Raw genomic sequence first — 25,600 nt, 5'->3', positions numbered from 1 at the left:
TAAAATAGATTTATATCAATTTTACTGCCTAAAACTAATTAAGTGTGTCATTTCCTGCAAGTGGTTTGTTCCACCCAGTCTGTGTGTTCTAGTTCTAACTTTTTTTCATGAAGATGATTTACAAGCACATTACTGAAGATACAATCTTTCTTTATATAATGCTTCAAATGGCGGTTTTCTCCATTTGCTAACCCAGGAGCTAACAATGGAAAACACAACAATATGGGTGGGTTACTTCTTTGTTTTGTAATCAATTGAGCATATTAAAAAGTTTATAGAATGATGCTATTCATAATTCTGCAGTGCAATCACTCAAAGTTGATATTTGTCAAAATGCCCTTGAATTGTAATGTTACAGTTGTACAAAAATTTCACATTCATGTAAAATTAGCCTTATAGGAATTTCTAGATGATTCATGTGGAAATAACCTTGTACTGTCAACATACAGTGTAAGTTATTCTCACCAACATGTATATACACTTTTAATTAGCAGTGTCGAAGACTATAAGTTATAGCACAATAAAATACATGTATAGTGATGTGGTAAGTAATTTGGCATAATGTAGAAAATTGTCAAGTGTCGGTGATAGGGCAGTGGCCTCCAGGATGTTACAGCAGATGATTTGCAACAAGTGTTGCTTAAGATTGACACTATAGTGTAGAATAACTCAACTGTAAGGCGCTTAATATTTGGCAAGGAGGCTAACTGTCAAAACAGAACGAGCAGAACAGGCCCTATTGGCATTGCATTAAAGTAATAGCAAAAATAGTCAAGGAAACCTAAATAAGTTCTAAGATCACCTATAGCATTATTTGTTTATGAAAAAAATATTTGGTTATACAGTAAAATGCATGCATTTAAGCATGGCTAAAGTGTTTTAATATGTCTGTAAAATGAAATTCATACATGTTGAGCATGGCTTAAATGTTTAAATCAGGGGTTCCCAAAGTGGGGCTTGCAGGCACCAGGTAGCATTCTATTAATAGTGTCACGACCGGTGCAAAGTTCTGGTTGAATAAATAACATTTAATAAAAATAGACAAGAAACAAAACACGAGAAATAAACAACATCATGTAAGTAAACACAGGAACACTAAAACTGAGAACAGGTACACACAAGGAATCAGAAACAATGAACTGCAAAGAGTATGACAGAGACAAGGGTATATACACACACACAAACACACACACACACTAATTGACAACAGGTGAAACAAGACAGGCAATCAATGAGTAAGTGTCCAGGTGATAAGAATCAGAACAGACACAAAACATGACACGGACTAACCGTGGCAAATAGTCTCAATTATTTATTCAACATTTATGTTAACATTTTAAACAATACTAAACATATCAACAGGTAAAAAAAAGGTTTTGAGTAGACTATCTCAAAAAGTAGCCTTCCAGATCCATTGTGGTAGCCCTTGCTCACAAAAAGGTTGGAGACCCCTGGTCTATAGCTACTTGGGTTTGGGGGGTTTTCTGTCATCACAATTTAAAATAAAAAAATTATTACATTAAGATACATTAATAACATTTTTGTAATGCAAATGCAGTGAGAAATTATGTATCTCCTCATTTAAGCTTTCTTGTTGCAATTTTTGTTTTGTTTTAATCTGATTTGTTGTGCCATAGCGTATGTTTTTAAAAAGACCGTTAAGTTTGCTTCATGTTTGTCAGGTGACGCTACTATCCGTCCAGAAAGGTTTGTTATAATGACGTTAATATGTAGCCCCATCTTTTTAACATTGTGTGCGCAGTAAACCTTGCCAAACCAAGACGTTTTGTAGGCAGATTTCAGGAAACAATGACGCACACGGGGCAGTACTTATTATTGTACTGAGGAAAAGCTCTTGTCTGAAGTTCGCTGAGACATTTTCTTTCACGTCTTCTTCTTGACAGAGAAAATAGGATGAGATTTTACCACAGAATAACTTTGGCACTGGCGATAATATGCCTGTTCGCACACAGTGGACTGGGTAAGTTTATTTTTCAGCATTCGTTTGTTTTAAAGATCAGTAATTAGTTCATAAAAACAAACATGGTACGATTTGAATTACGATATGATAAAACGTCACATTCAAGAACATAATAAATATCTCTGAAACTCGTAACTTACTGCTCTTCAGAAAGGTTCAGAAAGTACTATTTACAGCTCTAAACAAGTTATATAACTTAACGTAAATTTAAAAAAAACGTTTAACGTTAATTTTTATAACTTTTTTTTGTGTGTTAAAGTAAACAATTAAATTGATGGAATGAGTAAGTTGCTTGTAAGTTACCGTTATTTCTGCGTAGCGCTCATGATAAAGACACTTGTAACTACCAGGAAACGCGTAAAAAATAGACTACAGTCTTTACGTAAGTTAATCTAAAACAACTCATTTACCTTAACAAAGATGTTTTATTAATGTATTTCCTTCTTACACAGACATTTTTTAGGTTTCAGACGACATTAGAAATAAGTTTTGAATTAACATCTTTATCATCCTAGGGTAGTATAAGTCACTTGTGTGGAAATACTGCTTCCTGTCTTTTTTTAAAGTAGCCTTAATTGCATCTAGTCTTTGTGTTGTAATGTTATGCTTGCAATGGACCCTGATTCTGATAAATAAAGCCAAACTGATCAAATTTCATACTTTCATACAGAAAAACAAATGATCATAGCTATGTGTGACATTTTAAACTGGTTTTCAGTATGCTATTCAAGTATTAGACTTAAATTGAGTCAGTGTAGAATATAACCTTTACATGTTTTGATCAATTTGACAATCAACATTAACTGTAGGGACTTTTTGTAAGACATTTACACATACTGTGAATTGTACCCAACAAATATATTTATCTGTATGGTAAATTTAAATGATAAATATAGCCTAATGATATAATGATAATGATAAATATAGCCTAATGATATAATAGCCTAATATCTTAAGTGTTTGTGTATTTAATTGATTTTGTTGGAAAGTTCAGGATTGTGTAAAGCTTTTTATTAAATATACATAGTTGAGTGTGCTCATCTATGACTTTGTATTATCAGTGAGCACAGGAGCCCCAGCCAAAGGCCAATATATGTGGGTGAAATGCAAACCTGATGACAAAGATGCGAACTGTATCACACAGAAAGGTCCCGAGGTGCCCCTTGAAGGGAACAGCCCTCGACTTCCACCTTCTGCTGCAAAAGAAATGTAAGTTAGTCAATTATTCATTTTGTTAAGAGTTAGTACACAAGTATGGTGTGTCATCATGTTGAAGTTGCTTTGCCTTTTTCCATTTAAGATCTTGTCATGTCATAATTTAGTGGCCACGATTGAGTAAAGAGAACAAGCCCAGCTGAAAAACCTTACCTAGGGGTATTTTTCTGGAAAAGTTAATTATATATATTTGTGTATATATATAATTTCTCATCATATACTTGTGATGAAGAATAAGTTGGTGAATCATACATAAGGATCATTGCAGAACAGCTTCTGTCATCTATTGATATTCACTTAAAAGATTTTCAAACCTGGGAGATTTTTTTACAGGTATTGTTAAGAATTTTACTAAACAAGGTTTGAAAATGTGAAAGCAAAACATGTTGTGAAAGGTGTTCATGCATAAAGGAAGTCAGAGGTTGCTTACAAAATGCTTGCTCTAGCATCAGCAAATGGAGCAATCGGAAAATGGAGATTTCTTTGATTCAGATATGTTTTAGTTGTCGTTCTTTCTTGGAATGACTCGCACCAAAATATATGAAGACAGTTGAGGGTATTTCCAGTGTCATGGTTTAAAGTAAGTGTAAAGGTTTAAACCACATAATTCAGATGTTTGTTGTATTTTCATAACCGTTGTGAAATTTGCTGAAAAGTGCCTAAAGAAAATAAGGCCTTTTCTGTAGGCTTTTACTGAGCATAACATCTCTGGATTGTGTCATATATGTTTATAGCTCATAGAGTGGTTTTGTTTAGTTAGAAAACAATTTTTACTATTTGTTTTATTTTTACTCACATTAAAAATGTCTCACTCATTTGATATGTTTATCTCATAATGTGTTTATTTGTGCATATCAGTGAATTTACCTATCAGCCAGAAGCCAAATCTTATGTTTCCGCTCTTTCGTTTTATCTTTTTGTGGTAGTTTCATTTTCTGCTCAGCAAAAAATTATCTTCATTATTTCTCATGCTGGGTCACTTCCTTCCACATATCAGTCACACGGTTGCCACAACTGTAGTATTTCCTCCATTAGCTACATAATCTTTATTTTAAATATTACTCATCTTAATAAACATTTTCATGATAAGTAAGCTGTAAAAACTTTGTCCTAAACTATAGAAATATTTTTTTATCTTTTTTTTGTTTGTCACAAGAACTACTGAATTGCATTTTTGGAAACTTGAGATTGGTGTAGATTGCATTTTGCTTTTACAGTGCATTAGCTGGATGATTAAGAAACTAGCCATTAATGTTCTCAACATAAAAAATACAGGAAAGGCTGAGAGGATGTTGGACCACTTTTGAATGCCTTTGTGCTTTTGTTTTCTAACAGATTTCCAGTTACCACAGAGGAAGCCACTCCTGAGATGGAGGAACAATCAGGAGAAGGCTCAGGTAACTCGGACACAAGGATTTTTCTGAGCGATGGTCCACAGCAAGAGATTAACAAGATTGAAGAGGAGGGATCAACAGAGGCCAGTGGAGACATTGATTATTCCAACTATGTCTTCCCTGAAAAAATGGATAAGCTTTCTGAAATGGATTTGAAACAGGAAGATATGATTCCGTAGAGGGCTGCAATCCACCCAGTGTTTTTATTTTTGTTTTTTGTCAGTACAATGTGAAATATGCAGAATATTGCTTCTTGGTCACATATATAATATAAAAAAGTATATTTGTAACTGATATACCCTGCAAGTTGTATGTATATCTATAAAGAATATTATATAAAATGTTATTTTATTTACTCTCTGTGTCTACAGTGTTACCCATAATCAGATCAGACATAACTATTAAAACAATCATTTGACTTTTGGGGAGTGGAAATATTGCTCTTGTAGAGGCAATCTCAACAAAATGTTGGTACATGGAGGAGTGAATTTTGTACAAATTTTATCTACAAACTTCTTTTTGCCAGCATTATATTGTATTGTTTTATCTATTGATCATTAAACAAAACACCTTTTAAACTAGAGTATTTTTCTTTGTTAACGTGTCACACCAACGAAAGAGGAATGAACAAATGTTTTACAAATGAGATGAGATGAGGTCAGCCTTTCAAGCTTCCTGTCTTACCAGAAGACTGTTATCACACTCAGGCTTGTTCATCTATGTTGTGCGTTTCCTGACTCCTACATCTCATGACCTGTTTCTTAATGTCTGTGGTATTAAACACTGAAATCTTCAATTTATTTTCTAGCCTGAAGAGTCATGCTGCTTGAAATGTGTTATACTTACAGTTATTTTATAACAAACAACTTAGACTATTGACACAGTAATTTTCAAAATAAAATAAGTAACTTTGTAGTCATAAGAGACATTTGCATTTCTTTATATTCTGACAAATGTATTCACAATGGATTATGTTATATTTACGTGTCTTTGTGGCACTTTATTCACAATTGTTTTATTTGCTATTTTCGTAATAATAGAGACAACCATTAAAAAGACAGCAGGAAAATGATATAGACCGTAGTTTAAAAACATATACCGTAAATGTTAAAAATATGTGTTTCGAAATACTTGGGTAGCCCATGTCATTTCCTTTTTACACCTACACAGATTCCATACTTCACAGTTTTTAGCAGCAATAAAGTGCATACCCATATAAATCATACATGAGTACTCATGTGCTTTTGTACATGAGTACTCATGTGCTTTTGTACATGAGTTCAATATAAATGCCAACTGCTTAACATTTAATAATTTTTATTCCATTAAATGTGTCTGAATATTAACAGCATGCTACAACATGCAGCACAATTACCAGTAGCCTACTCACACACCTGCACTGACTTGCTCAACATTGTATTCATCTTATCATTGTGTCTCAAAACCAGTAACAGCCCTTATTTTGTTGATTTTAAATAGCTGGACTAATAGTGAGATAACTGAGAGATAATAACATCTTTCCAAGTTTGAAACCGGAACTTTCCTCACCATGGACATGTAGACTATAAACTGTTTATTGGAGGAATGTCATAATTAACAATATTTTTTTACGTAACCTACAAAAATAAGGCAAGAAATTATTCTATATTCTAAAGTAAATACAATTTGTATAATAAATACAAATATAATCATAAACAACTTTGAGGTGCAATTGCAAACTATCAAGAATTACAGATAGGATACAACATATATGTTTTAAAGGATAAAAGTGTTAATTAAACTGCATCGCAAGCATACATCACAAGGGAAACGTTTACCTAAACATAAGAACTTTTATTTTGAAATACGCATATACTCGTTAATGTTTCTGCATTCACTGGCGTTTCTCAATCCGAAGGCATAAGCCTCCGGAGGTCGCATTTGCAGGCTGCATGCGTCATCAAGACGTATTATTTCAGAATACGAGCAATTATAAAGTTGACTATATTCTTAGTTAATCGTAAATTGCTGTAATATCCTTATGACTTGCGAATGTAATGCTTAGTTAACTTTAAATAACTAGGCCTGATGACGTATGTATCCTGCATATGCGACCTCCGGAGGCTGCAGCCTTCGGATTGAGAAACGGCCACTCACTGTGTTGCTGTGCTTAGTTTTGCTCAGAGACACAGGAATCAAGCGGACGCTTACATACTGTAGGAGCTAACGTTAAAGCTAAAGGTGCTAAAGCTACAGAGCTGAAATGGTGAGTATGAATCAGACTGCATTTTTAACGTGAAATTTTGCCCCGCTTACATTTCTTGTACGTGGAACAGCAGCTCATAGTTCTGGCATGTTTGCACTTTTCCTAGCCTAAAGTAGGCCATGGAAGTGGTGAAGGATTCGTTAAGGGTGGGGAAGATGGGTTATCATACAACGATAACATACTTTTAGTAAACTGACTGACAGTCCTCGTGAGAACTGTATACTGTTTGAGGTTGTTTAACGTTATATAACTTCCATACGCAGTTACAACAGGGCATTTCACGACACTTGCAGTATAAAGACTATTAAAGGTCGGTCTAAACTATAATGTTAGAAGGTTTATTTAGGTTTTCGACAAACCTAATATTTGTAAGAAATTTGTTAACGCTGTTGTGTTTTCTACAGTCATTCCTGGCGTTATTTGTGTATTGAGCAATCCAATTTCAATGACTACAACAAAACATGCTTTTGCACTTGGTCAGCATTTCATTGCAATATAAGGGCTCATTGTTTTTCCAGCCTGTTAGATGTGACCAAAACATTTACCATACAGAATAGGTTTAAATCTTCATATAGATGAGCAGATTTCTTTCTAATGCTGCAACAGATTTTGAATGAGGTATTTTTTCCTCACACCAGTTACTATGTACATTTGACTTTTTCAGAGTTTTCTCGGGGGTCTTTTTGGTTCTGTGTGTGATATCGATGTTATTCTGAATGATGCTGAAAGCAGAAAAACGGCAGAGCTGAAGACAGAGGAAGGGAAATTGGAAAAGCACTACCTGTTTTATGATGGAGAATCAGTTTCAGGAAAGGTGAGTGAGCAGACTTCACCTGTTCTTGCTTGAGTTACCTTGTCATGTCATTTTACACAGCTTGTCTTGTGTCACCCCAAGGTAAATATCAATGTGAAACAGACAGTCAAGAGACTTGAACATCAGGGAATTCGCATTGAATTTGTAGGACAGATTGGTAAGTTCATAAACACATTATTCTCTATCCAAAGTCGTTCATCTATCACAATTCTCTCATAATTTACTTATCCTCATGCCATCTCAGATGTATATGACTTTATTTCTGAACACTCTTAAGTATGCTGGCCGGGATATTTTTATTCCAGCGATGGGTCCAAAAGGAATCAGCCCAACCACTTGGTTTATGATTTAACCTAACCAATTGTTGGGTCAAATATAAACATTTTTCTGGGTTAATTATTTAACCCACTTTCTGGATTTGTCCCTTGGTTTGAAAATAACCCAGCATTTTTTAGAGTAAAGAACTAATAAGTTTACATTAAAATGGCATCATGCTATTCAAGTAATGCAAATGACTTCAGTGGCTTAAAGGTGGGATAGGCAGGAATTATCTAAAAAACTTTTTTACAAATATGTTTAAACTGTCTTTATATACCAATACATGGGTAGGGTGTTAGTACTCTGAAGAAGAGAGTATGGAACTTGAGTGTCTGTAGACCTCTCATGACTTTTAAACACAGCTCATCATTTCCATTCGGGACAGAACAAATGATTGGCTTGAGCGACTATCACTCTCTCGCGCGACCATGGCACCACCCCTGTTGCTATGGGATCTGCCCACACATGCGCACACCCGATTGATTTGATTGTGCACGAGGCACTCTAGGAAGAGCAAAAGTACGGCAGAGAAAGAGCATTCAAAACTCACAGTAACTGCACATCCAGTCAGCGAAGGCAAACAAGGCAAAAAAGTAATAAACGAAGAAGTCAAACGAGAGTAAATATCACCTGGCTTTTCCTCGAGTCAACGATGCGGTAGCGATATTGTCTCCGGAGTGTAGTCCTCATCAGAGTCAACAATGCTTTCATCACGGAAACTCTTCCATGCAAAACACTGGCTTAATAGTGAGTAGTAGTACTAAAAGCCATCCTATTTGTTTATATTCATAGTGATAAAGTTAGGTGTATTATTACATGTGATTGTGACATGATGTTACTTCATGCACCGTGCTCCTTCCTCTCCGCTCGTCTGAGGTAAATGCTTCTCAGCGCGGCGCGCGTTCATGTGTTTTGGGGGCGTGGCTTTAGAAGAACCCAGAAGGGAGGGGGTGGAGTGAATGGAAATGATGAGCTGTGTTTAAGGTCTACAGACACTCAATTTTTATACTCTCTTTTTCAGAGTACTTACATTTTACTTATGTATTGGTATATAAAGACAGTTTAAACGGGTTTGTAGAAAAGTTTTTTTTTGGATAGTTCCTTCCTATCCTGCCTTTAATAAATGTTTGCTAAAGCATACAAATGCATTTTTAAGAGAAAATTGTATGCGGTTTTCAAAGCTTTGCTATTTTGAGCCCTTTATATTAAAATAACATTATAGCATACATACACTGTAAAAAAGTTGCTGTAATTATGCAGCTGTTGCCAGTAACTTACTGTAGAAAATAAAGACTGAAAATGTTTCATGTTCATTTAACTTTGAACAAACTGTTGCCAGTACATAACATAAATGTCAAATCTACAGTAAGTTACTGCCAACCAGCTGCCACACTGTAAAAAATGTGCTGTAATTATGCAGCTGGTTGCCAGTAACTTACTGTAGAAAATAAAGACTGAAAATGTTTCATGTTCATTTAACTTTGAATAAACTGTTGCCAGTAAATAACATAAATGTAAAATCTACAGTAAGTTACTGGCAACCAGCTGCCACACTGTAGAAAAATTGCTGTAATTATGCAGCTGTTTGCCAGTAACTTACTGTAGAAAATAAAGACTGAAAATGTTTCATGTTCATTTAACTTTGAACAAACTGTTGCCAGTAAATAACATAAATGTAAAATCTACAGTAAGTTACTGGCAGCTAGTTGCCAGTAATACCCAGTAATACTGTAATTTCTACAGAATTCTTTTTACAGTGTATAAAATTAAAAAATATTAATTTGTGTTCAAAACAAAGTCATACAGAGTACATCTCGAGTTGCCTGAGGGTGAATTATTTCTTTAAGGCATTCATGCAGTAAACAAGGTTCAATATCTCAGTTCTGTTTTGCTGCAAGCTTAGGAGAGCATGTGGATGTCACATGGAAAAGGAGCTAGTCTGTGCTACACATTTTTTGTGAGGGAGGAAATCTGTTATGGCATCCAACTGTACACGTGTCAAAAGCTTTAACGGTGCACATATTAATGGCTAAAACATGTCTAAAACATTTTTTGTTTCTAAATTCTAAAGCAACATTAAACTTTATTATGCAGCGCTGGATTTTACTGCAAAATAAACACTGGTTGGGTGATCAGTACCATGTCCTTTTTTATATGATAAATATATGACTGCACTATATTGTTCTCATTATATAATGCATCATTGACGCAGCATTGTCCGCTCTGATATTTTTTTACATTGTTCCTGGCAGCCGATCTCCTGTACTGTGCTTGTTTCATCCCACTTGTAGCTGTCTTATATAGTAAATATTTAATGTCCATAAGATGCCATTTGATGTACAGTCAGGATTAAATTGCAAAATCAACCTCTTAGCAATGATGAGGACAGGGTTCTGCTCACTCCACTGGGGTTTCTTTTGCAGTAATGACCATTTAACTGTTCATTATGCCTTGCATAGACTATTACCAATACAGTTATTGTCTTTCATTGCTTGATCTTAGCAATCCAGAGTGTGCTGCATGCGTTTACAAAACCAACTTTATGAAACGGTTTCCCAGATAGGGATTGAGTCTTGTCCAAGACTAAAATGCCTGTTTAATGTTGTCCAAAATTAAATCAGCATGCACTGACATATCTTAATATAGCAGTGCCATTGTTTAACTCAAGATGCACACAAGTAATGTTTTTTTGTAAGGTATGTTTGTTGAACTCCATTAATCTAAACCCGCCCAGGAAACTGCTCCTAAATCTCTAGAAATAGCATAAGAGGTTGTTTTTTTTTATTTTTCTCCTACAGAGCTGTTCAGTGATAAAAGCAATACTCATGAGTTTGTAAACCTTGTGAAGGAGCTTGCTCTGCCTGGAGAGGTGACCCAGAACCGCAGCTATGACTTTGAGTTCATGCAGGTGGAAAAGCCGTACGAGTCGTATGTTGGAGCGAATGTGCGGCTCAGGTTAGTAGACACTTTGTGGAAACGCTGCAGTAAACACTTCTGGTGTGTTAAAAATAAAAACATTACTCTGTTGCTTTAGGTAGCCTAGATGCTGTGTTATCCTCCTAAATTTGCCTGGAATGATCATGTGTTTAATGTCTCATCAGGTACTTCCTTAAAGTTACAATTGTGAGGAGGCTGTCCGATTTGGTGAAGGAATATGACCTCATTGTCCATCAGCTGGCAACTTACGCCGATGTTAACAATTCTATCAAAATGGAAGTGGGCATTGAAGACTGCCTTCATATAGAATTTGAATACAATAAGTCCAAGTAAGTGCAGTTGTATCTTAAATTTGAGAACTTTGATATTGATGTATTTGCAATTAACTTGAACAAAATTTTTATTGATTCACTAATTTTACACATGTGGGTGATTCAGACTTCAGAAAATTCAGACTCAAAAGGTGTCCAGCATCAGATTTTTTAAAAAAGCCATTGAAGCCAATTTTTTTTGCGCATATGAGATTAAGGTCTAAACTTACTATAACCATTATTTTTAGAGGATTTAAAAAATATTTCCTATAGAATTATTTAAATTTTTTAGATTATCATTATCAAAAATTATCATTACCGCAACATGATATTACATAAAATATATGCATTTACAAACTCATGTTTTGGAAATGAGAACTAAAAAGTTGTCTAGGTACTATAACAAACAAAATTTCAACTTTTATCTGGAGAAAAAAATAAGAACTGCCTACCTGGTAGCCATCTTGAGTGTCACAGTCAATTATGTCCCTTCCAAAAAATTTTTTTTAAATGTTAGGCTTTAACAATGATTGAAAATTGTTGTGGAGGATGAGAAAATGTTTCTTGGACAAATTTATATTCCTTATTATTGTCTCTACATTTACCAGGGATCACCAAATACCACATGTTTCTTTACTGTAAATGTTTAAAGTATAACATGCAAGATTTTTTTTTTTATTATAAATATTTCCATGTCAAAGAAAAAATCCAGTCATGGACACGTTGCAGTAATGAAAATTTTCCCCTCAAATGTGGAAAAAAAAACAAAATTTGTTTGTATGATGACATCATGTGCAAAATAGTACATGAAGAGATGTTTGTAACTGTACGCTTCTTATTTTGATACTCTTACTTTGCATTTACTTTTTCATCAAAATGTTTCATGACGCCTCATAAGTTTAATTTCGTGAGAATCACTCATACTAGTTAAATTCTGAGCTAACAGTTGTCGTCTTATTACTTGTCAGGTATCACCTCAAAGATGTAATTGTGGGTAAAATTTATTTCCTGCTTGTACGAATTAAAATCCAACACATGGAGCTTCAGTTGATCAAGAAAGAAATGACAGGAATCGGTAAGATCTGAGTGCTTTTATTTTGCAGAAATGATATATAAGGTGTATAATTTTTCTTCAGTGAAAGTGTAAGGAGTCAAAAGTAGTTTAGTTTCTTCATTTTATGTTCAGTCACAAGAAGTCTTTCTCATCTTCCTTAAATACCTAAAATGCCATAGTTTTGATTTTTTTTTTTTTTAATAATGTAAGATTTATTAAATTGATCATGCTTGTAGGGCCAAGCACAACTACTGAGACGGAGACTGTGGCTAAATATGAGATTATGGATGGAGCACCTGTCAAGGGTATGCAACATTTTCAATATACTGTTGTCTAAATTGTGTAAAATACATTAGCAAATACTAATGGTAGGTTTATGTTAAACAGTGTTGCACCTATTGTGTTCTTATTTTCCATTGAACAAAAAAATGTAAACAATTTCGAGTGACAGATATTTTAGCCATTGAAATATTGTGCTGTTAGTGTTGCCAGTTTTTATATTCCCGAATTGAAAATTGTGTAATAACCTGAATTTTGCTAGGTGAATCTATTCCCATTCGTCTTTTCCTGGCTGGTTATGACCTTACACCCACAATGAGAGATGTAAACAAAAAGTTCTCAGTGAGGTACTTTTTGAACTTGGTGCTTGTGGATGAAGAAGATAGGAGATACTTCAAACAGCAGGTACAGTCCATTTGTTTGAGAGAATTAAAGAAATAGTTTGCCCAAACATGAACATTTTATTTTTAAAATGTCTTCTGTTTGTCAAGCAAGACATGTTTACTCATTTTTGAAGTCCCTTTTATGCTTTGTTTTTGAAAAGGAAATTGTTTTGTGGAGGAAGGCACCAGAGAAAATGCGAAAACGCAATTTCCATCAGCGCTACGAGTCACCTGAGCCTCGGCCAAACCTTTCTGCTGAGCAGCCTGAAATGTAAGCATGGTGATGAGAGCGACCCACCAGGGATACTTGTGCCTCTCAGTGAGCGGTCACAAGAAAGAACTACCACTGAACATACATACAGATCGCTGTTCACATGGTCGTCCCTCACAGCTTATTGCTGATAAACTGTGCCTGAATTTGCTCTATCCACCCTGCCGTCCACAGCAAGCAATCTGTTACAAGTATACAAGGACACTTTTTAGAAAGCACTGAAAACCATGTCCATCGTATAGCACATCTTGTTGCACGCCTCCCTAGATGAAGAAATGTTTTTAAAAGTGCACTCACTGGTATCCTCTATGTTCCACTTAGAGCAAAAACATGTAGACCTAAAACACATTTTAAAGAGCTTCCTCATGCATGCATGCTGGCTGGTTGGTGTAAATCTGAGTTCATAGTAACCGTTATTAAAGCTGTGGGTCCATTAAAACAAGTGAAGAAATGTAATGAGAAAACGCCCAGGCCAGACTGTATTCACAATCAGCTTTAATGTTGTCATACATTTCTGTTTAACTTATTTTGTGTCTGTGTTCTTTTTTTTCCTTATATAGTCTATATGTGAAAAAAGTTCTGACCTTGAAATTACAAATATATATGTCTATATACAGTATATATATAAAATATTTAAGGAGGCTTTTGCAAGAGGCTTTGTACTAGAAGCTTAAAACTATGGCCACTTGTGTATTTGGGTATTTATATATGCAACTTGTCAGCCCAGTTTTGGGTAACACTGGTTCAGTAGTTTTAAAGGGCAACTTGAAGTACCCGTTTAGTTTTCTGAATTTCTTAGATGATTCTTCACTAATTGATGCTTAATATCAGCTACACTGCACTCATATTTTATAATGCCAACATTTTCAGATAGGCCATAGAGAATTCATGAAATTGTTATATCCCTTGCATGTCATTCTGCTTTAAGGTTTCTTTAAATAAGGGTTGTTGACAATTTTCATTTCAGACGTGCTGCTTTTCTATATTTTGTGTGGGTTATGAAGCAAAAGAATTTATTTAGACTCTTTCAGTGTCTGTCCCATAGACTAAATGATGTATATTACAGGCTGTTAACTTTAACTTTTTCTTCTGCTTTGGTTTTAAAACACGCACTACATTACTAATAGAAATGTTTGCATTAAGTGACGCTATGAAAAAGATATAATGGTGAGTGTTTGCCAAGTTGTGGAGGGGAACTGTGTCATTTGTACATCTTGAAAAATTGTACATATTCAGTCATAGATTGTTTATCTGCCAATCTGTCAAATAAAATGCAACTTTGTACTTTTGCATTTTTACTTCGATTGTGAACACCATGAGCTCTTATCCCCTTTGTACAATGATCAAAAATCTGAATTTTCTCATTATCCATTATGTGCAATCTACAGAACATGATTATTATCAGAATACACATTTCACAAGTCGGTAACACTTTACAATAAGGTTCCTTAGTTAATGTATGAACTAACATGAACAAATCATGAGCAATACATTTGTTACAGAATTTATTGAACTTGTTAATTTTAGTTAATAGAAATAAAGCTGTTAATTGTTTGCTCATGTTAGTTTACAGTGCATTAACTCAATGGTTCTCAAACTGGGGGCCGGGACACCCAGGAGGGCCCCAGTTTTATGACATTTTATAAAATACATTACTTTATCATGAATTATGTGTAATTAAACCTAAAAAAAATAAGGCTACTAACCAACAGCACGTCATTGTATAATTTCATGTTTTGTTTAATTAAAATGTTCTTTGCATTAGTTTGCATTAACTAACGTTAACAAGATTTTATTAATAATTAATACAAGTATTAATAATTGTGAAATTAACAAAGATTAATAAATGCCGTGTAAGTGCAGTTCATTAGTTCATGTTAACTAATAATGTTAACTAATAAAACTTATTGTAAAGTGTTACCCCCAAGTCTATGAATTACTAGGAACTATTGATTTGAAAGCTTTTGATCTAAACAAAATCTGACAACCAACATCTCTTTGCAATAGATGTGTCTGTTAATCACACAAAATATACTGAGTATATTATGATGAGTTTGAGATACTGCTAATCCCATTTTCAGTTTCACTGACTGCACTAATAAATTGTTTGTAGGCAGCGCGTGCCTGTTGTCGTACTCGTCTGAGTAGTTTTGGTGTATGCCACATATAAAACCAAATAACAGTCAAGATTGTAAATGCTGTAGCGAGCTAATTCTCCTCAAAGAGCATCTTTTAGTACATATATAACATATTTTCTTAAAAATTCTCGAATGTTGCCTTTTATACTTTAAATACAATTGTAATAAAAAGCAGGCATTACTTCGGACTGCAAAAAAATTCTTGGGGCCTTTCGCACGTTGTCACTGAAGGGAGCTTGACCTCCTTGTCATCATAGGCGCTGTAGCTGTTGTCAACTGTAACGTAGCCGTATCATAAATATGACGTTTATAATATGAATTATGCGATTGCTGCATTCGACACTATTCTATTAAGACCGCTGCAATAGATTTGCGAAACTTTTAAAATGTCGGTAAATCGCTGCATTTATTTGTTGTCGCGCTCCCACATCCGACACCGAATATGTGCTAGCGCTACCTCGTCAACTGTTGAGATAATAAATAACTCTTCCCTACATCCTACAAGAAGGACATGTGAAAACTTGGCACTGGTGAGGAGGCATTCGTCTTCAAACAGCTCATCGAGATCACTGGACACCTCACTGTTTGTACCTCTCCCCATCAAAGGTGATGAGGGAGGAGACGGGGCAGTCGGCGCAGAGTTAACGAAACCCCTCGACAAAAGTAATGAAATTATTTGAAGTAATTTATGGTGTATAATATATTATCGATAGATCTGGCTACAAATGACTGATTAAATAAGTAACAGGTTTCTTTGTAGACTGTTCAGTCACCAATATCAGAAACGATGTTATCATTATTATTAAAACGGAGGATCTTCTTTTTTTTGCCTGTTTTGACAGGTGAACTTCTTAAAGTACTAAATAGATTCTACAAAAGAAAAGAAATGCAAAAGCTGGCTGCTGACCAAGGACTTGATGGTAGGTTTCGTTTCTTGGTAACAGGGATGCCTATTTGCTCTCTCGAAATTATAGATATTTTAACATTACGTGTTATTGTGTTTGTTATATGCATGTTTAAAATCATTCACTTGTTTGCTTTTCAACAGCCCGTCTCTTTCATCAAGCTTTTGTAAGCTTTAGGAAATATGTGCTGGAAATGAACACTATAAGTGCTGACTTACACATCATTTTTAATGACATCATCTGTGGAGCTGGTGAGTACTGACATCAAAATAAATCATCTGACAGCATTTGTAGATAACCTAACATAGTTTTCTTTTATTTCCCCTCATTCCAGGGCACATAGACGATATTTTTCCATACTTCATGAGACATGCCAAACAGATATTTCCCATGTTGGACTGTATGGATGATTTGCGAAAGATCAGTGACTTGCGGGTCCCTGCTAACTGGTACTGAAAGTGTTTAATCCTTGTGTAGTTGACATATGCTCTTTTAAGAACATGAACCATTTCTTGAACAACATCATGGATATTCCTTTACAATACATCTTGGAAATGTGATAATTGTGTGTTGCAGGTATCCCGAGGCCAGAGCTATTCAAAGAAAGATTATTTTTCATGCCGGACCCACAAACAGTGGCAAGACCTATCATGCCATTCAGAGATACCTAGCAGCCAAATCTGGAGTTTACTGTGGACCTCTAAAGCTGCTGGCCCATGAAATCTATGAGAAGAGTAATGATGCAGTGAGTTTAATTTTTCAGACCATACTATAGTCTTTTATCTTGAAATTAATTTTCATGAATTAAAAAAAAGATCCTCTATATGATTCTCCATTAGGGGGTGCCATGTGATCTAGTGACAGGAGAGGAGAGAATATTTGTTGATCAAGAAGGAAGGCAATCTGACCACATCGCCTGTACAATAGAGATGTGCAGTGTTACGACTCCTTGTGAGTACAATATGTGAATACTTTGCATTACTGTCAACATTTAACGTAACAATGTAATTCAATGCATCATTGTTTAAATATTCTTTTTAGATGAAGTGGCTGTCATTGATGAGATACAGATGATCAGAGATCCTTCCAGAGGGTGGGCGTGGACGAGAGCTCTTCTTGGTGGGTTTAATAACTAAAGACGTCACCATTGTGGCACCATCACATTCAGAAGCAGAATATTTACCACTTTATGTTCTCTGTTGGAATTGTTTTTTAAAATGTATACAGATACAAATGTGATGATGTATACACTTCCTGAATAGGCTTGTGTGCTGAGGAGATTCATGTGTGTGGAGAGGCTGCAACCATTGACTTTATCACTGAACTCATGTTTACCACTGGTGAAGAGGTTGAGGTAAGACTGAGGTTAAGTCCTTCATATAAATTCATTAAGAAACGTTAGGGATGGACTATCTGTTTGTCCAGTCGATGTTTGGAGGACCTGTTTGAAAACATACTAGTATGATTTGATGAAAATGCTCTGTTCTTTATCTCTTAAGGTTCATAATTATAAGAGGCTCACTCCATTCTCGATCTCAAATCAAGCAGTGGAGTCACTGGATAACCTGAAGCCCGGGGACTGCATTGTATGCTTCAGCAAAAATGACATCTACTCCATCAGCAGGCAGATAGAAATCCGTGGCCTGGAGTGTGCTGTTATTTATGGCAGTCTGCCTCCTGGTAAGACTCTTTGAATAAGTTTTGTTTAGATATGAAGGTTATTGAACTGGCTGCACATTTTTTACATTTATGTAACATTGTGTTTGGGCGACAGGCACTAAGTTGGCTCAAGCAAAGAAGTTTAATGATCCAGATGACCCTTGCAAAATCCTTGTTGCCACTGATGCAATTGGAATGGGACTGAACTTGTGAGTTATTCCTTAATATCATAAGTATTTATCATCTAAGGCATACATGGGCAACATACGGCCCGGGGGCCGGATCCGGCCCGCATAGGGCTTCAATCCCGCCCTCGCGATGCACTCGCAATTTCGATGAAACTGTCATGGTTGCAGTGTTTCCATACATTGATTTATCAGTGACAGAATCAACACTGGCTGCCACGTAGATTTTTCATGATTCCCATTTACACTTTTTTTTACCATTTAAAACATCTTAATTCATTGCAGCCAGCGCTCAGCGTGCCTCGTCTCTCTCTCTTTCTCTCTCTCCTTATTACGTGCAGCGCCTCAAGCCCCCCGCCCCCTCCCCTCTCTCATGTTGCATGCAGCGCAGCTTTCTCACATAACAGTGAAAAGTATTTTAACTCCACGTTCCTGCGTGTACTTTCTTTTTCGCGTTATTAACGTCAACAGTCACGGGTGTTATAACAGAGGAGACGGATGATCATATTCATCATGACTTTACAAAAGGTTAGCAGTAGTGTTTCCCACATATACCCCGTTCTGGTGTGAGTCTGTGTCCGAGCTTTCTCCCTACCTATGATGCGGTATGCCCGTGCACATGTTCTGTAGTAACAGCAACCGTGTATTTTCTCATATTTTTGAATTTGCAACAAATTGTCTGCGATATACAATAAAACTACCACTCGTATTTAAAATAAAAAGCGCTCATAACACAACAACACTGATGAGAAGAGCAACATAAGTACAGCCTCAATGTAAATGTATGATGATTTTTTTCAGACGATGTCGCGTTTTTAGCAGCAGTTAAAGAAAGAGCTGGTTTGATTAAACAAAAAGAGTTACTGGGTCCTGTTTAGTCACTATTTTATAGACAACAGAACAGATAATGTAAAAAAATAGCATTCAGTTGTGTTAAAATGCAATATAATGTGACAAATCAAAGAGTAAAACACGACGCAATGATGTCACATATATGCTAATCGGGGTGTGACGTCATCACCGCCACAGTCTCTCAAAATCCTGTGGGAAACACTGTGGTTGTCAATATAAAATATAAAAGAAATAATAATAAATCGTGTGTGTGTGTGTGTGTGTGTGTGTGTGTGTGTGTGTGTGTCTGTTGCTGTAGTAACCATGGTTTTATTGTGGTAAAAGTGTACTAACCATGGTTTTTTGGTCAATTGATTACTATGAGCAAAACCATGGTTTTACTACAGTAACAATGGTTTTTTGGTCTTAACTGTAGTAAAACCATGGTTCATTTTCGTAAGGACAATATGCAGGGTAGGAAATGAATCCTTGAAATGTAATCCAGTTATTGTAATGTTAGAGTAGCCTAGGTCAGACAGGCCTAGCAAAATTAAATTTCAGGCCATGAAATAGGCTGTCAAAGTAACTGTAGATTAGCCTTAATTAATTAATTTTTACCAATTAGTCATGTAACTATGTCTAATTGCAGTTTTCCCAAGTGTGGCCCTCCGCTTACTTTGGCAAAGTAAATGTGGCCCTCAGTCTAAAACTGTTGCCCACCCCTGATCTAAGTAGAAGGCCGCAATGAGTTTTTTCCTCCTTCCCCTCCACCTCACACGCAAAAGCATGTTATGGAGTGCTGTCAATACCATGCCAAACCATCAGATGGCAATATATCCTTAACCTTAAAGCCATGTTGGCCAATCAGAAGCCATTGCAAAGTTTCCCCTCAGCACATCACAGGCAAAAAAATAATTATTCATTTTGGATTCTCTGTCCTTCAAACATTTGTGCCAAGTTGTTGCATGCATTAAAGGAATAGTCTACTCATTTTCAATATTAAAATATGTTATTACCTTAACTAAGAATTGTTGATACATCCCTCTATCATCTGTGTGCGTGCACGTAAGAGCTGTAGCGCGCTGCGACGCTTCGATGGCATTTGGCTTGGCCCCATTCATTCAATGGTGCCAGTCGGAGGTGAGGTTGGAGGTGACCGGGCACATCAGCGTTTTTCCTGTTTGGGACGAGTGGTTGTGCGAGCGGGTTTGGTGGTACAAAATAAAACGTAGCGCTTTTCTAAGCGGATTTAAAAGAGGAACTATATTTTATGGCGTAATAGCACTTTTGGGAGTACTTTGACTCGCCTGAAAAGTCTGCTCCCCTTCTCACTCTCATAATGGGAGAGGGAGGGTGTTACTGCGCCGAGTCGAAGTACTTCCAAAAGTGCTATTACGCCATAAAATATAGTTCCTCTTTTAAATCCGCTTAGAAAAGCGCTACGTTTTATTTTGTACCACCAAACTTGCTCGTATAACTACTCGTCTTAAATAGGAAAAACGTTGATGTGTTTGGTCACTTCTGGCTTTGTCTCTGGATGGTGCCATTGAATGAATGGGGCTAGGCTGGATGCTATCGAGGCGTCCCAGCGCGCTCCAGCGCTTACGTGCACGCACACAGATGATAGAGGGATGTATCAACAATTCTTAGTTAAGGTAATAACATATTTTAATATTGAAAATGACTAGACTATTCCTTTAATATAAAGCATATTTCAGGTGAGGTTTGAGCATCTCCAATTAATCGAGTTCTGTTTTAACATCTTTTGTAGGAGCATTAGGAGAATCATCTTCAATTCTTTGGTAAAACCAAATGTGAATGAGAAGGGGGAGAAGGAGCTGGATACTATTTCCACCTCACAGGCGCTACAGATTGCTGGGCGAGCAGGACGCTTCAGCTCTGTTTTTAAGGAGGGTGAGGTGACTACTATGCAAAGGGACGACTTGCCTGTTTTAAAGGAGATCTTGGGGAAGCCTGTTGACCCTATTGAGGTAAGGCTAGTCTGATTTTTGTGTGGTCGCAGTTAAGGGATGCACAGAATAGTTTCGGCAACCCAAACTATTTGGCTATAGAGACTAGAGGTCGACCGATTTGTCAGCCGGCCGATTTTTGGCATATTTAAAAAAATCGGCTTTGGCCAATTTAGCTGCAAAATTAGGCCGATTAATATGCAGGCGCATCTGTGGCACCTAAGTGCTGTTGTAGAACTCGTGCCGCTGCCTCTTGCTGCAAGCAAATCGCTCCCGTGTGTGTGCAGCCGTGCCTTGTTCACAAACAGCTTTAGTAAACGATGGCGGGATCGCGCAAATTAAGCAGCCAGTACAACAGCGCGACGGGCTTATGTCTCGCGGTGCACTGTCCGTGCAAAGATTAGGCTCATTTCATGTGATTAATGAGTGATGATGATCTTTGTTTGCGTGATAGCAGTAACACTTTGTTTACAGTTTTGCGCTTCTCAGCCTGGATTAGAACAGCGTCCGATTCGCGAACTGACTCCTTTGAACGGATTTGTTTGAATGAACGGTTGAAACAACAGATCTGTCCCAACACTAAACTCACAAGACGTCACTGTCAGCACAATCAGTCACTCATAGCGCCTCAGAAATGAGAATGTAAATGTGTTTAGAAAGATTTGAAACATTTACTATGTTAACTTTATAATGAATAAATAATTTATCAGGTCTACCAAATAAGGATTTTATCCTACAAAGCAATAAAAGCCATGGTAAAAAACTGATCATAGATGATGACAGCAGAGTGATATCTGTGTCTGATAAATGCATGGTGCAGAGGAGGTTGTAAAACTCTTCAGAAAGACCAGTCATAATTTTTTTAAATACTTTGACTTAAATACATTTTTACATTTAAAATATCTGCTAATGATGCGAACATTTAGATTATTATGTATGTACCGTAAAACTTCAAATAATAGCCGAGTCCCAAATAGACGCCTGTCTCTTTTAGACGCCTGGTGTGACGACAGGTTTGGGTAAATAAACGCCTGTCTCAAATAAAGGCCTGGTCTGTTTTTAAGTTTCGGGTTGTATTTAATCTTCTAAAACCCGTCAGATAGTCTGTTTAAGACAGTTCTATGGTGCAGATTGAACACGCTAAAGTTTTTTTTGCTTACCGGTAGATGTCACGTGACAGACGCAGTCTTTCCGTTACTCATCACTATGACAACACAACAAGCTTCGTCGCCAGGATTGAGGTGATGATGACAGTAGCGAAGTGGCAATCGGAAGAGACGGGACTTTTCCCGGTGGGCCGGTAGTGTTTTGGGCCGCTGATAATAGCCGGGCTTTCAGTCTTTTGTCATGCATGCACTCCCGCCACACATTGTATTTCTCGCACGGAAACACTATTTATCATATTTAATATGCTGCAGCGCCCAAAATGTATCTGGCCGCACTGCTCTCTCTCTCTATCAAGCCCGTCTTCCCTAGAGTTCTAGTCGAGCGAGCAAATACAAAAAAAGAGAAAGAGGCTACACAATAGCCAATCAGAAAATAGCACTGTTGTATCTGGGTAAGATTTCACGCAACAACCAATAAAAAAACATATCCTTGTTTGCTTTATTTATACTGCCAATAATTTAAGACTGTTGTTATTACACGAACTAATTTGTTAAACACATTCAAATTAAAAATAAAACGTAATATGTGGTAACCTCCTGCTGTCATGCTGGAACAATTAAATTAAAAGCCTGTCTCTTATAGACGCCTGTCTCTTTTAGACGCCTGGTGTGATGATAGGTTTGGGAAAATAAAAGCCCGGGCTATTATTTGAAGTTTTACGGTACATATAGAAAATCGGCCAAACATATCGGCCATCGGCTGCCCTGATTTCTAAATATCGGCATCGGGCAGAGAAACCGCCATATCGGTCGACCTCTAAACTCCACCCACAGGAATACGTCAATTGCCAGCTGCGTTTTTTTTACACTTGAAACATGAACGCATGTTTATTGCCCACTGTAAACACAATCAAAGCTTCAAAAACACAGAAAGAATGGGACCTTTAAGTATCTCTAAAGGGCGAGATGAAGCAAAATGGCTTTTTATCTATAAACTCGCATTACATGGATAAGAGAGAGCATCAGAACAATACGTATTAAACAAAACAAAGTTTTACAAATGGGATTCTCAGTTAAATAAGCTTCTTGGATAACCGTCATATGAACCAAACCATGACATTGGTCTATTGTTTCACCCCTATCGAAAAGGTTATTGCTCTGTAAAATTATTCAGTCTTTACATTTTCGGCCAAACACTGGAAATGCTTTTTTGCTATTCACGTCCAAGTAGTTTTGGTTGCTGAACATTCTGTGCGTCCCTAGTGGAGTAATTGCATCTATTTTATAAGAAATCTAATAATTGGAGAAAGGTGTTGATTTTCTGTTTTTTAAGTCTTATGAATTTTGATTTTGATATCAGGTAGCAGGATTACACCCCACAGCAGAGCAGATAGAGATGTTTGCCTACCATCTGCCCCAGGCCACTCTCTCAAATCTCATTGTAGGTGCCCATACTGGAAATAATATTTTTTAGATTTTTGTGTTTCTGTATATGCATAAAAAATTGCGTAAGCATTAAAAGGGCCATTTGCATTCTGCACCTTTGTACAGGATATATTTGTGAGCCTTTCACAAGTGGATGGAATTTACTTTGTGTGCAACATTGATGACTTTAAATTCTTGGCCGATATGATTCAGCATATTCCTCTGAATCTACGCTCTCGCTATGTCTTCTGCACTGCCCCCATCAACAAGAAACAGCCCTTTGTGTGCACATCTTTCCTCAAGGTGAGAAGAATAAACTTTATTTATGCACAGTTCACAGTTGAATTGGATTAGGGAAGCTTAATATAAGGTTTAACCACTTGACTTTAAACATTTAGGCATTTGAATTAGTGTAGTTAAAATGCATTGGCAATAATATCACCAACATAGTGTTATACAGTATTAACAACAGTTATTTCTTGTGGTAGCTCTTTTGGTCATCATTGCATAGTTACTTAGAATATAAATATTTCAAAATTTCTAATGTATTAAAAGGACACTCCACTTTTTTTGAAAATATGCGCATTTTCCAGCTCCCATAGAGTTAAACATTTGGTTTTTACCGTTTTGGAATCCATTCAGCTGAACTCGGGGTCTGGTGCTAGCACTTTTAGCATAGCTTAGCATAATCCATTGAATCTGATTAGACCATTAGCATCGTGTAAAAAATGACCAAAGAGTTTCAATATTTTTCCTGTTTAAAACTTGATTCTTCTGTAGTTACATCGTGTACTAAGACCGACAGAAAATTAAAAGTTGCGATTTTGCCATGTTACATCAGCAAAGTCCTTGATTATTATGCCAGTTTGAGAATATACTTCATAGCCATATCTGCCTAGAAAATCACAACTTTTAATTTTCTGTCAGTCTTAGTACACGATGTAACTACAGAAGAGTCAAGTTTTAAATAGGAAAAATATCGAAACTCTTTGGTTATTTTTTTGCGCAATGCTAATGGTCTAATCAGATTTAATGGATTGTGCTAAGCTATGCTAAAAGTGCTAGCGCCAGACCCGGAGATCAGCTGAATGGATTCCAAAACGGTAAGATTTAAATGTTTAACTCTAGGGGAGCTGGAAAATGAGCATATTTAAAAAAAAAAGTGGAGTGTCCATTTAACATTAATGCTAACATTATTAATTTTTTCATGATGTGTTCTCTGTAGTATGCCAGACAGTTTAGCAGAGACGAGCCACTGACATTTGACTGGGTGTGTCGACATGTGAATTGGCCCCTGGCTCCTCCCAAAAACATCAAGGACCTTGTTCACCTAGAAGCTGTTCATGATGTGCTAGATCTTTATCTTTGGCTCAGGTAAATTTTTCACCCAAAGAATAACCCAAACCTCTTAATCGTTTTTTAGGTAAACGATAAATAATGAAGTATCCCAGTCCCACAATTATAATCCCGTTATATTTCTTTCCTCCCACAGCTATCGCTTCATGGACATGTTTCCAGATGCTAACCTCATCCGTGAGATTCAAAAGGAACTAGACAACATGATCCAAATTGGTGTGCGTAACATCACTCGACTTATTCGTGCCACAGAAAACCAGGGTGCCTCTACAGAGCTCACCACTGCCTCCACAAGACTTCCTGGTTCAGACCAGCCACCAGTCAGGAGGGGGCGACAGTCCAAGGTTCAGAATCAAACAGAAGAGCTCATGGTAACAGACTCATCACTGGGTTCAAGGCTGGTACGGGATGGACTGCTGACCAAGGAGCTTTTACACCAACTGCAGAGAGAGTGGGTCAGAGAACAGAGCCAAAATGGAGACTCCTCAGTTTTAGCAAATAAGATCAAAGGGAAAAGAAAGAAAAAGTGAACTGTCTTATTGTGACTTTTCAGTACTTTGGGATGATCCATCCCGTTGAACGATACGGCAGCATGGATGTCTTTCTGTGCATTGCAAATGTTTGGGAGTGATGGACATATATCTTGCTGGGAGTGTGAAAAGAGGATTATACTTTTATCCAGCCAAATAAAATTGATATTTTTAATGCTCCCCATTACCTGACCTCATCACAGGATATAATTATTCTTCTAAAAAATTATAAATCTTATTTTTATCCTTACAAAACTCCATGACTGTTCTCATGATCATGTAATGCAAGATTC

The 25,600-nt window shown here is 36.5% G+C and overlaps 3 protein-coding genes across 5 annotated transcripts; all 3 read left to right on the top strand.

The window, feature by feature from the left end:
• The first annotated feature begins 1,308 nt into the window (after window positions 1–1,308).
• srgn (serglycin) lies at window positions 1,309–5,170 on the top strand. Of its 3 annotated transcripts, none has more exons than XM_055170942.2 (4): window positions 1,309–1,362; window positions 1,905–1,981; window positions 3,043–3,190; window positions 4,532–5,170. In XM_055170942.2, the coding sequence occupies exons 2-4, from the start codon at window positions 1,915–1,917 to the stop codon at window positions 4,767–4,769; spliced, it is 453 nt and encodes a 150-aa protein (XP_055026917.1). In that variant the 5' UTR covers window positions 1,309–1,362; window positions 1,905–1,914; the 3' UTR covers window positions 4,770–5,170. The 3 variants fall into 3 exon arrangements, with proteins under 3 accessions (XP_055026917.1, XP_055026916.1, XP_055026918.1); XM_055170941.2 differs by having other exon boundaries at window positions 1,323–1,440; XM_055170943.2 differs by lacking the exon at window positions 1,309–1,362 and adding an exon at window positions 1,689–1,707.
• Window positions 5,171–6,642: 1,472 nt separating this feature from the next.
• vps26a (VPS26, retromer complex component A) lies at window positions 6,643–14,486 on the top strand. Its single transcript, XM_055170597.2, has 9 exons — window positions 6,643–6,835; window positions 7,500–7,649; window positions 7,731–7,806; window positions 10,766–10,922; window positions 11,069–11,233; window positions 12,184–12,290; window positions 12,506–12,574; window positions 12,811–12,953; window positions 13,093–14,486. The coding sequence occupies exons 1-9, from the start codon at window positions 6,833–6,835 to the stop codon at window positions 13,204–13,206; spliced, it is 984 nt and encodes a 327-aa protein (XP_055026572.1). The 5' UTR covers window positions 6,643–6,832; the 3' UTR covers window positions 13,207–14,486.
• Window positions 14,487–15,521: 1,035 nt separating this feature from the next.
• On the top strand, window positions 15,522–25,500 carry supv3l1 (SUV3-like helicase). The gene is made up of 15 exons (XM_055169391.2): window positions 15,522–16,003; window positions 16,183–16,260; window positions 16,389–16,496; window positions 16,580–16,694; window positions 16,822–16,990; window positions 17,085–17,196; window positions 17,287–17,364; window positions 17,508–17,599; window positions 17,745–17,925; window positions 18,020–18,113; window positions 20,692–20,911; window positions 23,357–23,437; window positions 23,548–23,724; window positions 24,647–24,795; window positions 24,914–25,500. The coding sequence occupies exons 1-15, from the start codon at window positions 15,727–15,729 to the stop codon at window positions 25,305–25,307; spliced, it is 2,325 nt and encodes a 774-aa protein (XP_055025366.2). The 5' UTR covers window positions 15,522–15,726; the 3' UTR covers window positions 25,308–25,500.
• Window positions 25,501–25,600: the final 100 nt, after the last annotated feature.

Source organism: Misgurnus anguillicaudatus, chromosome 11 (assembly GCF_027580225.2).
Source record: "Misgurnus anguillicaudatus chromosome 11, ASM2758022v2, whole genome shotgun sequence".
Lineage (NCBI taxonomy): Eukaryota > Metazoa > Chordata > Actinopteri > Cypriniformes > Cobitidae > Misgurnus > Misgurnus anguillicaudatus.
Note: the sequence above shows the minus strand (reverse complement) of the source record. Positions and strands in the feature narration are given on the sequence as shown.